Source organism: Hemiscyllium ocellatum, assembly GCF_020745735.1.
Source record: "Hemiscyllium ocellatum isolate sHemOce1 chromosome 27 unlocalized genomic scaffold, sHemOce1.pat.X.cur. SUPER_27_unloc_19, whole genome shotgun sequence".
Lineage (NCBI taxonomy): Eukaryota > Metazoa > Chordata > Chondrichthyes > Orectolobiformes > Hemiscylliidae > Hemiscyllium > Hemiscyllium ocellatum.
This window is the reverse complement of record NW_026867486.1, coordinates 577,764-593,745: the sequence shown is the minus strand read 5'-3', so window position 1 is coordinate 593,745 and position 15,982 is coordinate 577,764. Positions and strand designations below refer to the sequence as shown.

Below are 15,982 nucleotides of genomic sequence, written 5' to 3'. Positions count from 1 at the left end.
TGACATGTACCCAGCGTCTCGGCTGAGGCCATCCTCATGTGTTCTAAACTTGGCTACCAGCCTCTGCTGGGCCACTAGATCAAAGAGGGCTGAGGCACGAGAAAGGATGGGCGGGGGCACTGGTGGTGGTGGAGAAGGGAGAGAAATGGAGAGGGGCAGAGGTTGGGGAGTAGAGAATGACCTGGGTTCAGAGGGTTGGGGAGAGAATCGGGGTGCAGTGTGAAAAGGGGAGAAAGGGCAGGGGGCAGTGGGTGGGGAGAAAATGGACAAGGGGCAGAATGTGAAGCGAGAGACAGCACAAATCTCACCTTTCCCAGGACTGGTGTCAGTGTCCCACGAACTGGAACCCACTCGTCCCATAGCAGATTTAAGGCAATCCTTTTTCAATATAAGCATGGCTAAGGCATATCATCCCTGCAGGCCATTCACACCGACCTTCCCAACAGCATCCCACCCAGACCCACTCGATTACGCTACAGCCCTGCAGTTCCCCATGGCTATTTTCTGATGAAGGGTTTTTTCCGAAAACATCGAATATCCTGCTCCTCAGATGCTGCCTGATCCGCTGTGCTTTTCCAGCACACAGTCTCGACCCTAATCTCCAGCATCTGCAGTCCTCACCTTTGCACTGTAAGGGATGTATGTTATATTCTTAGTCTTTTAAATCTTTTAAAATCTTTTCCCCTCACCCTAAACCTATACCCTGTAATTTTGGAATACCTCTACCCTGGGGAAAGGACAGAAACATTGAGCAGCCAGACAAAATGCAAAAGGAATAACATGTCAAGGCGCAGGGAAAAAAACATTTCGACAAAAAATTGCTTTGGCATTTTTCTCTCGTATTCGCAGTTGGACACTTAAAATTTGTCATGATGTGGAGGTGCCCGTGATGGACTGGGGTGTACCAAGTTAAAAATCACACAACAGCAGGTTACAGTCCAATCGGCTTGTTTGGAAGCACTAGCTTTCTGAGCGCCGCTCCTTCATCAGGCGGTGATGGAGTATAAGATCATAAATTCTGTGTTTTACGATGTTATACTCCACAATCACCCGGTGAAGGAGCAGCGCTCTGAAAGCTAGTGCTTCCAAACCAGTCTGTTGGACTATAACCAGGTGTTTTGTGATTTTTAACTTTAAAATTTGTAACAACTTCCTGCATACTGAGCATGCTCCGCGGTGTCAGCAAGCACTGCGCATGACCGCCGGTGTCAGCAAAACACTGCGCACATTCCTTGGTGCCCGCAGAAACTGCGCGTCAGCTCCTTCCCATTCACCAATGAAGAACCTTGGAGGACCGGAAAGAGACTGGTCCTCCTGCCAATCAGAGCCGGCCATTGTCGAAATGTGGAGATTGGACCGTGAGCTCTGAAGCTGGTGCTGCTCCTTCCTCTGTGAACTTCACCCCAGACTGTAACTTCCTTCCTCTGTCTAACTTTTGTAAGTACAACAGTCTGTTTATGACCACTTTTTCCATTTTTTGTTTCATTCTGGGGTTCAATTGTTAACATGCAGCAACTGAAAGGATAGAGTGAATTGAGGCGTGGGGGAGGGGACAGACTCTGGAAAAGTTGATCCAGGTCTGTGTCTCAATTTGCAAACACATGGCAAATGAATTGACACAATCTAAAGCTTTTGATATTGAAAAACGCAGAGAAGAGGTGCATTGTTTAAATGGTGATTTGTTGAGATGTGGCGAAAGTGAGATGATGGAGATCAGAGTTGAAAAGTGTGGCGCTGGAAAAGCACAGGAGGTCAGTCAGCAACTGAGGAGGAGGAGAGTCAATGTTTTGGGCACGAGCCCTTCATCAGGAATGATGTGTGGATGGACAGAGGGGCCTCAGCGTCCTTCTACACCAGTCACTGTCTGTTGTCAGACAGGAGCAGCAAGCAATCAGCAAGGCAAGTGATATATTAGCAAGAGAAGTTGGGTTCACAAGTGGCGATGCCTTCCTGCAGTTAGATCAGTCATTGAATGTATTCAACGCTGAGTTCATTTGACTTTGAAGAACAAAGAAGTGGATGGGTATTGGGGAAGGTAAGAAACTGGTTTTAAGACCAGTATAGAACAGTTACAGAGTCATACAGCACAGAAACAGACCATTAAGTCCAACTAGTCCATGCTGACTGTGTTCTGAAACTAAACTAGTCCCACCTGCCAGTGTTTGGCCCAGACTCTCTGAACCTTTCCTATTACAATTGCAACATTTAAGAGGCATTTGGATGGGTATATGAATAGGAAGGGTTTGGAGGGATATCGGCCGGATGCTGGCAGGTGGGACTAGATTGTGTTGGGATATCTGGTCGGCATGGACGGGTTGGACTGAAGGGTCTGTTTCCATGCTGTACATCTCTATGACTCTATGTACTTATCCAAATGTCTTTTAAACACTGTAACTGTACCTGCATCCACCACCTCCCCTGGACATTGATACCACATGAGAACTATTCTCTGTCTTAAAATAAAAAGGTGCCCCTCATGTCTTTTTAAAACGCCATCCCATACTCCTAATTTCTTCGTCTCCGCCGCATCTGCTCCCAGGAGGACCAGTTCCAATACAGTAAAACCCAAATGGCCACCTTCTTCAAAGAACCGCAATTTCCCCCCAGACGTGATCGATGATGCCCTCCACCGCATCTCCTCCACTTCCCGCTCCTCCGCCCTTGAGCCCCGCCCCTCCAATCGCCACCTGGACAGAACCCCACTGGTCCTCACCTACCACCCCACCAACTACACGTGGACTAACCAACCCAACCACCCGTGGCTCAACACTTCAACTCCTCCTCCCACTCCACCAAGGACATGCAGGTCCTGGGACTCCATCGTCAGACCATAGCAACACGACGGCTGGAAGAAGAGCACCTCATCTTCCACCTAGGAACCTTCCAACCACAAGGGATGAACCTAGATTTCTCCAGTTTCCTCATTTCCCCTCCCCCCACCTTGTCTCAGTCAAATCCCTCAAACTCGGCACCGCCTTCCTAACCTGCAATCTTCTTCCTGACATCTCCGTCCCCACCCCCTCTCCAGCCTATTACCCTCACCTTGACTTCCTTCCACCTATCGCATTTCCAATGCCCCTTCCCCAAGTCCCGCCTCCCTACCTTTTATCTTAACCTGCTGGACACACTTTCCTCATTCCTGAAGAAGGGCTCATGCCAGAAATGTCGATTCCCCTGCTCTTTGGATGCTGCCTGACCTGCTGCGCTTTTCCAGCAACACATTTTCAGTTCTGCACGGAAGTGTACAAACAACTGAACAGGAACACGACAGGCAACTACCAGAAGATCTGACCAAAGAGCACAACCGTGAACTGACAGCATTCATCAAGACTTCTGATCCAATCCTTCCAGAAGCTCAGCATCCACAGACGAGTTGAATCCGTGAACATGTCAGTATTCTACACCAGCATTCCTCACGATCATGGCATCACGGTAACAGCCTCAGTACTCAATACCAACAACTGCCAGTCTCTGAGCACTGTCCTACAACACATCCGCTTCATTCTCAACCACAACATTTTCACCTTTAACAACCAGTTCTTCATCCAGACACATGGAACAGCCATTGGGACCAAATTTGCACACCAGTATGCCAATGCTTCATGCACAGGTTCGAACAAGGCTTCGTTTCTGCACAGGACCTCCAACCAACACTATACACTAGATATATGAATGACATTTCTTCCTCTGGACCCAAGGTGAGGAGTCACTGAAACAACGATCCTGTGGTATTAACAAGTTTCATCCCACCATCACACTCGCCACACTATTTAGTATCTGTCTCATTTTTGAACACATGCAGCTCTATCAAGGATGGGTATCTCAGCACTTCTCTATACCGCAAACCCACGGATAACCTGACAGTGCTACACTTCTCTAGTGAAACATATTAAAACAGCCATCCCCTCTGGACAAGCCCTTCGCATACACAGGATATGTTCAGGTGAGGAGGAACGTGACAGACACTTGGAAGTACACAAGCGTGCTCTCATAAAAACGGGGTACAATGTTCAACTCATCAACTGCCAGTTCCAATGTGTCACAGCAAGAAACTGTAATGACTTCCTTTAGGAGACAGACATGAGCTGCAACCAAAATGGTACCCTTTGTTGTCCAGTACTTCTCAGGAGCCGAAACCCTACGCCACGTTCTTCGCAGCCTGCAACACATTATTGATGAGGATGAGCACCTCGCCAAGACCTTCCCCACGCCTCCACTTCTCGCCTTCAAACAACCACCAAACTTTGAACAGATAATTGTTCGCAGAAAACCACCTGGCTTTCAGGACAACACGATACAACTCTGTCACGGCAGATGATGAAAGACGTATCAGAGTGTTGACATGATTACCACCATTACACATAGGGACACCACCTACCATGAGTGCAGCAGGTACTCATGTGACTCAGACAGGATTGTTTATCTCATACACTGCAGGCAATGATGCCCTGAGTCTTGGTATATTGGTGAGACCGAGCAGAGGCTACAGCAACAGATGAATGGACACTGCACAACAATCACCAGCCTGGAGTGTTCCCTCCCAGTCGGGGAACACTACAGCAGTACGGGACTTTCAGCCTTGGACCTTTGGGTGACCATCCTTCAAGGTAGACTTCAGGATAGGCAAAAAAAGGAAAGTGGCTGAGCAGAGGCTGCTGGCCAAGTTCAATACCCATGGAAATAGCCTCAACCAGGACCATGGGTTCATGTCAGACTACAGGTGACCCCACTACACTATACATTCTCTCTATCTCTCTCACACACACACACACACACTCTCACTCCTTCAAGCCAACACAATCACACAGACTCTCTCATTCACACGCACTCTCTCAAATGCTCTCTCTCTCACACACACACCCTCTCACAGACTTATACCCCATTATCCTCTCTCACACACACATAATCACTCGGTTTCTCCTGCACACACACACACACACACACGTTTGTGAGTTGAATTTGTACTTGCAGAATCGCATTTTATTTTGCACAAAAACGCATACACGTAAGATTCTGTAATACCACGATAGAAATAGAATCCGTCTGACCTAACATTGGGACACAGACAGACTTTGACGTAACACCTTCAATGTATTATCTGATTGAGATGACACCTATTGTTAAAAGCTATCTTGAGAACGTAACTTTTGAAAAGTTCTGGGATTTACAGATGTAGGAATCAAAACTAACATGGTCATACTAAAAGATGGTAGAGGTCAGCTGAAGTTGTTTAATATTACATCCCATGACACTGCAATCCCGTTGCTATAAAGTGTGTGTGTTATGATTCTGCTCCACAACCAACCGATGAAGAAGCAGCGCTTCGGAAACTAGTGATTCCAAATAAACCTGTTGGGCGACAACGTGGCATTGTGTGATTTTTAACTTTGAAAATCTGTCAGGAATGCCAACATCCCCGTACTGCGCATGCTACTCGGTGTCAGCAACGCAGTGCGCATGTTCCACGGTGTCAGCAAAACATTACGCATACTCACGCAAAAAGCGGAAACACTCCATGATCTTGTTTTGATGGACCAATGATAAGCTCTGGAGGACCGGATGGAGACTGGTCCTCCTGCCAATCACAGCAAACCCATTGTCTGGATGCGGAAGTAGGACCATGAACTTCTGAAGTTGCTGCTGCTGCTGCTGCTCCTCTCTCTCTCTGAATGAAGATTGAGCTTCACCCCAGACTGCAACTTCCTTCCTCTCTCCAACATCTGTGAGTACAGCACGCTCTTTTCTCAAACCCCTTTCCATTCCGGGGTTCAGCTGTTGACTTGCAGGAACTGAAGGGAAACGGAGTGAATCCAGGGAGGGGAGAGACTCTGGGAAAGTTAGTCCAGGTCTTTTTTCAATGGAAAATACAGGAGAATTGACATTTCAGGCTCGAGCCTTTCATCAGAAATGATGTGTGGATGTACAAAGGAGCCTCTGCGTCCTTCTAATCCAGACAGTGCAAGTTGTCAGACAGGTGTTGCAAGTAGTGAGCAAGGCAAGTGGGATATTAGCAAGAGGAATTGAGTTGAGAAGTGGGGACGCCTTCCGGCAGTTTGGGAGTAACTGAATATATCCAAGGCTGAGTTCATCTGATTTTTGAACAACAAAGAAGTGATGGTTATGGGGGAGGCAAGACCAGTTCAAATCAGTTACAGAAACACACCCTTCAGTCCAACTAATCCACGCTGACTATGTTCTCAAACTAAACTGGACCCACCTGCCTGTGTTTAACCTATATCCCTCTGAATCTTTATATTGGAGTCATAGAGAAGTACAGCACAGAAACAGACCCTTCGGTTCAATTTGTCCATGCCTACCAGTTATCCTAATGTAGTCTATTTGCCAGCCCCGGGCCCATATCCGTTTTATTATAGACCAATCCAAATGCCTTTTTAAATTCTGTAATTATACCAGTCTCCACCACTTCCTCTGGCTGGTCATTTCATATATGCACTACTCTGTGTGAAAAGGCTCCCCTTAGAGGTTCACCTACCTCCCAACTCCTTTACTCAGTGCTGTAACCGATAAATGAAAGCATACCTTCAAGGAACTATGAACCCGCACTCCAAGGCCTCTTTGTTCAGCAACACACCCCAGGACCTTACCATAAACTGTATAAGTCCTGCTCTGATTTGCTTTTCCAAAATCCAGTGCTTCACATTTATTTAAAATCAACTTCATCATTCATGTACTAATCCAAATGTCTTTAAATGTTCTAACTGTATCTGTATCCACCCCTTTGCCTGGAAATTCATTCCACACACAAACCACTCTCTTGGGGGCGGAATAAATGGAGACCGTCATGTCCTTTTATAATCTTTCTCCTCTCTTTCTTTCAAGATTTGCTGCATAATCTTGAACCCCCAGCCTAGATAAAGGATTTTGACCATTCACCTCATCTATACCCCTCTTGATTTTATAATCCTCCTCTGCTCGAGTGGAAAAAATTCCATCCTATTAACCTGAATGTAGGCATTTTCATGACAGGTCAGGCAGCATCCGAGGAGCTGCCTGACCTGCTGTGCTTTTCCAGCACCACTCTAATCTAGACTCTGGTTTCCAGCATCTGCAGTCCTTGTTTTTACCCTTTAGATCATATCTACTTATGATCTGTTCAATGCTGGTGCAAACCCGACAGGCTAAATGGCCTATTCCTGCTCCCAATTTGCACACTCCTAGTCCAGGACAGCAAGAGACCATAAAACACAGGAGCAGAAATTAGGCCTCTCAGCCCATCAGGGCTGCTCCACTATTAAGTTCTGGCTGATCAGTTTCTCAATCCCATTCTCCCACTTTCTCCCTGTAACCCTCGACCCCCTTGATACTCAAGAACCATCTACCTCCATCTTAAATCTACTCAGTGACCTGGCCTCCACAGCCTTCTGTCGCAATGAATTCCACATATTCACCACTCACCGGCTGAAAATGTTTCACCTTATCTTTGTTCTAAAAGATATTCCTTTTACTCTGATGCTGTGCCCTCAGGTCCTAGACTCTCCTACCAATAGGAACATCTTCCCCTGAACTCTGTCCAGGCCAGTCAGAATTCTGTCTGTTTCAATTAGGTCTCCACCTCCCCCGAGTGTGGGCCTGTTAATCAGCATGAACCACACCCTTCAGGATGAGTTACAGCAGGAATTAGGTTCAGCAAAGTCAGAATGGAGGAAGTGTGTGTGGGATGGAGAGTCTCAGCTTTTGGGGGATGAGAGAGGAAACGAAGTTCAATATAAATTAGAATTGATCGGATGGGCTGATGGGCTAAGGAGTGGCAAAATGAGTTTAATTTAGATAAATGTGAGGTGTTACATTTTGCAAGGCAAATCAGGGCACGACTTACATCGTTAATGGGGAGTTTTGCTTAACAAAGTGTCCTTGCAGGTTCATAATTCCTTGAAAGTGGAATTGCAGGGAGACAGGATAGTGAAGAAGGCATTTGGTACGGTTTCCTTTATTGGTCAGAGCATTGAGTACAGGGGTTGGGCGGCATGGTGGCACAGTGGCTATCACTGCTGTCTCACAGTGCCAGAGGCCCGCGTTCAATTCCCGCCTCAGGTTGCTGACTGCGTGAAGTTTGCACATTCTCCTCGTGCCTGGCTCATAGTATGAGCCTTGATGAAATTTGGAAGTAGTAATCTGAAATTTGAAAAAATAAGCACACTGCAGTTAGACGATAATGCGGGGGTAAGAGAAAAAAAAAGCAGGAGATTCCCTTTGTGAAGGGCAGTGCTTGTCACTGGACCAAAGTAAAAGTAAAAGAAAAAAAAAATAAACAGGAGACTGCACACATCATTGCCCTTTGTTGTGAAGGGCAGTGCTTGTCAACCGCGGGTTTTCCTATCTTCCTGGTGGTGGAAATTGAATAAAGATTTGTGCACCTTGTGTCTCTCACCTGCACACACACACACACACACCATGGGTGCTGGGCAATAAATAAGCGCTACTGCAGTTAGGCGGTAGTGTGGGGGTTTATTTTAAATAAAAAAAGAAAAAAATACAAACTGGGGAATCACGCAGCATTACCCAATTAAAAAAAAATTACAGGGGTTGGGAGGTCATGTTAGGCCACTTTTGAAAACTGTGTGCAATTCCAGTTGCCGCCCTCTGGCAGAATGTTGTGAAACTTAAAAGGGTTCAGAAAAGCTTTACAAAGATGTAGGCAGATTTGGAGGGTTTGAGCGATAGGAAGATGCTGAATACGCCAGGGATAATTTCCCTGGAGCATTGGAAGCTGATGGGTGACCTTACAGAAGTTTATAATGGGTATGGATAGGTTGGATAGCCAAAATCTTTTCACCATGGTAGGCGACTCCAAACCTAGAGGGCATAGGTTTCACGTGAAAGGGGAAAGATTTAAAACGGACCTGAGGGTCAACTTTTTCACTCAGGGGGTAGTGCATGTTTGGAATGAGCTGCCAGAGGAAGTGGGGAGGCTGCGACAATTACAACGTTTAAAAGGCATCTGGGTAGGTATGTGAATAAGAAGGATTTAGAGGGATACAGGCCAAATGCTGGCAAATGGGATTAGATGAGTTTAGGATATCTGGTCGGCATGGATGAGTTGGACCGAAGGCTGTGTTTCTGTGCTGTATGACTTTAATCATCTTGCGTGAAAGCAGAAGTGTTGTTGTGAAGACTGGACTTTCAGAGCAACTTTCAAAGATGTTTTGCCTTTACTGGAAGCAAAAGTTACAATGAAACATTTAATTGGTGAGACAGCAACTGAGTACATGAGTACATCTAGGATTTTGGTGGAATGTGGGAATTCATTGCACTGTGGGGGTGAAGTGCTTTAAGGCTGACCAGCAGTAAGGACAGTGTGCTGATTGGGGTGCCCAGTGAAGGGCTCGGTGGAATTTTGAGTTAAACTGCTCATTTCTGTCAGCCTTCGATGTTTTGTTTCCAATGCTGTCCATCAGGAGCGGTGAATGAGTAACTGGTATTGTTAGAAGCCTTACGGTTTACAGTACTGCAGGAATGGCATTGTTTCATCAGCTTTGTAAAGGTTACTGGCAGCAGCGGGAGGCGTGGGCTGTATTCACTAGAAATGATTAAGCGTTTAGATAACATACATACGAGAGGGCGGGGGGGAGACTTGTCTTTCGATTTGCAGACGGTTGGAGATTCTGGGAGCTGTGATCTGAGGCAAACCCAACTGCGGTAAATCATAGAAGTCCTACAGTGTGGAAGCAGGCCAATCAGCCCATCAAGTCCATTCTGACCCCTCCAAAGAGCATCCTGCTCCCGCCCCCACCCCTCAGGGAATCAAGGGTGGTCGGGATAATGCAAGTACGAAGAGCTGAGATGATGGATAGATCAGCCACGATTTTAATAAATGGTAAAGCAGACTCAACAGGCCCAATGGCCTACTCCTGCTTCTATGACTACGAAACTATAACCCTGCATTTCCCATTGGCTAAGACACCTAACCTGTGCATCCCTGGGCACCAAGGGCAATTTAGCAAGGCTAATCCAAATCAAGGTAGCTAAGCAATGTAGTGATGTGGAAAATGGACATCAGAGAACAATAGAAAGGAACAAGGAGAATAAACGTACCAGCAATTAAAACTGGATTCAAAAGATAACAAACAATAAAACTAAAAGTTCAGTATCTGTATGTGTGCTTGTTATAAAGGGGTAGAGGTACTGTACCTTTAAGAGAGTAAAAAAATTGAGCAGAACAAAGTGTTCTAAACAAGATGAGAATGTAATATTTGGTCAACACAAATAGAGCAACTGGGTTGCCATGAGGCACAAACAAATTTAAATTCGACCAATCCGTTTAAAGATTGCCCCAAAATACCAAGTCCAATCAAGTTTGAATTAATTATTTTCATAATATTAACACCAATAAAATGATCCGATGTTTTGGACTATAAAACTGGGCATTTTTGTGAGTTCTAATATTCTCTGTTGGACACAAAGAATAAAGTTGTTAATTTTTAATTTACATATTTACCTTTGGGATAGTTCTTTGCCCCTCGAACTTTTACATATTACTGCATGGGTTGAATCATCTCTATATTGCTGGTTTAATTTAGCAGAGGGGGTTACCCTTGTCGTAATAGCGCTACAACGTAACAAAAGTGAATGAATTGACTGCACACATTGAAGAGAATAATTATGATCTGAGACTCCTTACAGAGACATGGCTTCAGGATGACAAGGATTGGATCCTAAATATTGAGGGGAGATGTGGCATTCAAGTCAAATGGGAAGCTAGGTAAAGGTAGAGGGTTGACACTGCTAATCAAAGCACTGACCACAGGGCAGTCTGGTGTCAGCTCAGATTTCAGGTCCTGGTTTCTATGTCCTTGGTTGATCTTCCTGTTCCCACACAGTTGTTGTCTGTTCTCAGCTGTGCTTCATTTCTGCTGAAGCTTTAACCTCCTTCGACACCTTCCGGAACAATAAAACATTCAGTCAATCAAAGTCCAACCTACAGTCTCCCAGCCTGTAAACCATCCAGACACCGAGTATCATAATACCAGAAAATATAACAAAAAAGGCGAAAAATTAGAATTAAATAGGTGTTTGTGTCTGTTCATTGGCAAGTAAACCAGAAATAGGGGTCTGCTAGGATTCTTGTAGTGCCCTAATTGAAGAATTCTCTCTCCCTTACATTTGAGTATTAGTACCCAGCTGTGATTTATAACAATATTTACATCAACAGAAATAAAAGCATCTGTTATGCAATAGACATAGAGATATACAGTATGGAACTAAACTTTTTTTCTCTCTCTCATGTGTGCGCGCATACACACACACACACAGGTCTATGGGGTGAATTTGTACTTGCAGATACATTGTGCATTTTTTGAGCAAAATGCAATCTGCAGGCAGACAATACATGGCATATTTTATAAATTCCACTTGCAAGTTAGTGTCCTAGATCATTAAATAAAACTTTAAATAGTGACTTGGAAACAGTTCCTTACCTCTTGAATTTTCACATTAGCACATGGGGTAAATCTTTTTTTGGTTTTAAATTAGTGGGGGGAGTGCAGTCCGTGTCATAACAGTTCTGACTATGTAGAAATAGAATCATAGAGTAGTGGAGCATGGAAACAAACTGTTTGTTCCGTGCCAATCGGATATCCTAAATTAATCAGGACACATTTGCCAGCTCTTGGCCCATATCCCTCCAAACCTTCCTGTTCATATACCCATCCAGATGCCTGTTGAATATTGTAATTGTACCAGCCTCCACCACTTCCTCTGGGAGCTCATTCAATCCACGCACCACCTGCTGAGTGAAATAGTTGCCCTTTAGGTCCCTTTTAATCCTTTCCCCTCTCACCCTAATATAAATCAATTGCTGTATTTTTTCTGAACAGGCTCAGTGGTTAGCACTGCTGCCTTATAACGCTAGGGACCCGGGTTTGATCCCAGTCTCTGGTAACTGTCTGAGTGGAGTTTGCACCTTCTCTGCGTGGGATTCCTTTGGGTGCTCCGGTTTCTTCCCACAATCCAAAGATGTACAGGTTTGGAAAGAGTATTTCTTGAGGGGAATTAACTTTCACTTTTTCCCTACTCCTTAGGTCCCTTTTAAATCTTTTCCCCTCTCACCTTCAACCTATGCCCTCCAGTTTGGGAGTCCCCTACCCTGAGGAAAAGATGGATAGTCAAATAAAATGCAAAAGGAATAAAATGTCAAGCCGCAGGATAAATATAAAACATCGCTCCAGCCTTTCTTGTCTCTGATTGTCATTTGGGCACAAAATCTGTCAGGAACACCAGCAACTTCACACAGCACCTTGCGCGTGCTCCTCGGTGCCAACACACACTGCGCATGTTCGCCGGTGTCAGCAAAACCTGTGCGTGCTCCTGGCTGTCCGCGGAAACTGCGCGTGATCTTCTTTTGTTGGGCCAATAGGAAGTCCTGGAGGACCGGAAAGAGCGTGGTCCTCCCACTAATCAGAGACCCCCACCCCTATTGTGTCTATCTCTCGCGCTCAATCACAATTTATGGAGGGGACAGATTCTGGAAAAGTTGGGCCAGTCTGTGTCGCGGTTGGCAAACTCATGGAAAATGCAGTACCACGATGTGAAGTGATAGCATTCCCTTGGAGGGTGGAAGCAGAAAGGAGATGCATTGTTTAAATGGTGATTTATTGGGATGTGGAGGAAGTGAGGACTGCGAATGTTGGAGATCAGAGTCAAAAATTGTGGTGCTCGAAAAGCACAGCAGATGAGGCAGCATCCGAGGAGCAGGAGAGTCAGCATTACAGGCTTGAGCCCTTCATCAGGAATGTGTATAAAAGGGCCTCAGCGTCCTTCCACACCAGTCAATGCCAGTTGTCAGATAGGTGCAGCAAGCAATGAGCAAGGCAAGTGGTATATTAGCAAGAGGAATTGAGTTCAGAAGTGGGATGTCTTCCTGCAGTTATGGGATCATTGAATATATTCAAGGCTGAGTTCATCTGATTTTGGAACAACAAAGAAGTGGATATTTATGGGGGAAGGTAAGAAAATAGTTTTCAGGCCATTTCAGAACAGTCACCGAGTCAAACAGCACAGAAACAGTCCCTTCAGTCCAACTACTCCATGCTATGTTCTCAAACTAATCTAATCCCACCTGCCAGTGTTTGACCTATATCCCTCTGTCACAAAGCTGGTCCTTCTTCTCGAGGATGCTGTGTCCTTGGGTTTTTTTCAGAGGGGTGGTAAAAGGACCTGGGATCCGAAGCGACTGGTTTAGTACAGAGATGAAAAACTGTATTGGGAGGCATTTTTGGTCAGATATGAACAGATGAGACTTGAGGCCAAAGCTTTTATGTTTTAGAAGTGACCTGTACAATGAAAGGGGAGTGGTCAGTCCTGAAAGCTGAAGTCTCGTTTGGGTGAGTTAAGCAGTGGACTGTGTGGAGAAAGGTTGCTAGCACTGTCTCCTTCTGCCCTTCTAACTTCAACTGTGAGCCTCTGTTTCAGTTTTACTTTGTTTAAGGGTTTTTTTTTGTGCTGTTGTGTACAAGCATTACGAAGAGTGTTCAGAGTTTCTTCACAGCTTGTACTTTATTAAGTAAAGTTTGGTTGTTCACAGAAGTTGACGTATTGCTGTGTAAGAAGCTCAAGCAAAAGAACTTAACAAAGGAACCTAAGGGATAAGTCTTTCATGCAGAAAGTGGCGTGTTTAAGGGAAGAGCTGTCAGAGTAGGTGGTGAGTGCTGGCACAATTATGACATGAAAAGGCATCTGGATGGGTATACGATTAGGAAGGGTTTAGATGATATGGGCCAAATGCTGGCAAATCGGCCGAGATTAGGTTAGGTTATCTAGTTGGCACGGATGAATTAGACCGAAGGGTCTGTTTCTGTGCTACATATCTCTATCGCTCTGACTTGCCACTAACATTTGCCACATCTATATGTTCAGTTTCTCTCTGGTGTCAGTGTAAATGCCTTGATGTCTCATTCTTAACCGGACTGGCAGTAATGACTTCTGTAATCTTTTCTTACAGACTATCTGAAGACAAAAGTTTCAAAGTCAACAGATAAAGGGCTTATGTCTAAAATGTTGATTCTCCTGCTTCTCTGATGCTGCTTGCCGTGCTGCACTTTTCCAGCGACGCATTTTTTGACTCTGACTCTCCAGCGTCTCCAGTCCTCACTTTCACATCAATGTCCGACAGTCACTCAATCCATCAGGACCGCAACAATTTTCAACTATGATTCTGTGAGAAGGAGCAAAGCTTTCTTTTTGGTTCCTATTTGAGTAGGGGGGACTGGTTGAAAGACCCTACTGTTGCAGCGCGCTGTGTGTGGAGCCTGAAACAACTCTACTGCGTGGAAAGAGGAATTCACTGCGGGGTTGTACACGTGTATGTGTGTGTGTGTATGTGTGCAGCTGAAGCTTCAGCCATGGAGAAGCCCGAGGAAACACGCCCCGTTGAGAAACCATGGAAGTGTGGTGACTGCGGGAAGGGCTTCCGTGTCCCACCTGTCCTAGCGGCTCATCAGTGCAATCACACTGGGAAGAGGCCGTTCTCCTGCCCCGAGCAGGCGAAGGGCTTTACTTGCTCCTGTGTCCTGCTGGCCCACCAGCATATACAGACTGGTGAGAGGACGTTTTACTGCTCCATGTGCGGGAAAGGGTTCACTTCGATGGACAACCTCCAGACCCATCAGCGATTCCACACAGGGGAGAGGCTCTTCACTTGCCATGAGTGCGGGAAAGCCTTCAGCAATTCCTCCGACCTGCTGAAGCACCGGCGAGTCCACACGGGGGAGAGGCCATTCAGCTGCCCCGAATGCGGGAAGGCCTTCAGTGACTCCTCCAACCTGCTGAGACACCGGCGGGTCCACACGGGGGAGAGGCCATTCAGCTGCCCAGAGTGTGGGAAGGCCTTCAGCAATTCCTCCAACCTTCTGGCCCATCAGCAGGTCCACACGGGGGAGAGGCCCTTCAGCTGCCCAGAGTGCGGGAAGGCCTTCAGTAAATCCTCCAACCTGCTGACCCACCAGCGGGTTCACACGGGTGAGAGGCCCTTCAGCTGCCCAGAGTGCGGGAAGGCCTTCAGCAATTCCTCCGACCTGCTGAGACATCGGCGAATCCACACGGGGGAGAGGCCTTTCGTCTGCCCAGAGTGTGGTAAGGCCTTCAGCAATTCCTCTGACCTGTTGTCCCACCGGCGGGTCCACACCAGGGAAAGGCCATTCAGTTGCCCCGAGTGCGGGAAGGGGTTCACCCGCTCCTCCAAACTGCTGGCCCACCAATGGGTCCACACCGGGGAGAGGCCGTTTGCCTGCCCCGACTGCGGGCGGAGGTTCACATTGTCCTGCAACTTGCGGAGGCACCAGCAGGGGCACAAGTGCATCCAACAATCAGATTCCACCAGTGATGCTGCAGTGGGTCACCCCCAGAGCTGAACCTCCTGCCCATTCTGACAGTGGGTGCAGTGGGCTTTTGTTGGTTTGTGCTGGACTCACCCTCTTCCCCCCCCCCCCCACCCACTCACCAAGCCCACCTACGTGGCTCAGGGATGGCATGGTGACTCAGTGGTTAGTACCACTGCCTCATGATGTCGACCTGGGTTCAATTCCATCCTCAGGTTGACAGTTTGTGTATAGCTTTCACGATACCCCCCTCACATCTGTATGGGTTACCTCTGAGTTCTCTGGTTTCCTTCCCCTGGTCTAAAGGTGTGCAGGTTAGGATGGATTGGCCCATCTAAATTGTCCCATCGTGTTCAGAGATGTGTAGGTGTAGTGCATTAGTTGGGGTAAATGGTAGAGGAATAGGGATAGGGGAATGGGTCTGGCTGGGTTACTCTGCAGAGGGCCAGTGTGGACTTGTTGGGCCAAAGGACCTGTTTCCATAATGTAGGGAATCTAATCTTAAAAAAAAGAATTCCTCCAAGCGATACTGATAAAATATGCCGAGTTGGACAAAGTATCCCATCAAGTTTGAGACAAACCCAGAGGTGAAGAAGTCGGAAGTCACACAACACCATGTTACAGTGCAACAAGTTTATTTGAAATCACAA

The 15,982-nt window shown here is 46.4% G+C and overlaps 1 protein-coding gene across 1 annotated transcript in view; it reads left to right on the top strand.

Annotated features, from left to right (window-relative positions):
• Positions 1-15,404, top strand: part of LOC132807619 (zinc finger protein 239-like) — a 58,567-nt gene extending 43,163 nt beyond the window's left edge. The window contains exons 2-3 of the mRNA XM_060821673.1: positions 14,344-14,498; positions 14,709-15,404. Coding sequence (XP_060677656.1) covers positions 14,344-14,498; positions 14,709-15,365 — 812 coding nt within the window. The 3' untranslated portion in view covers positions 15,366-15,404. The remainder of the gene's footprint in view (positions 1-14,343; positions 14,499-14,708) is intronic.
• Positions 15,405-15,982: the final 578 nt, after the last annotated feature.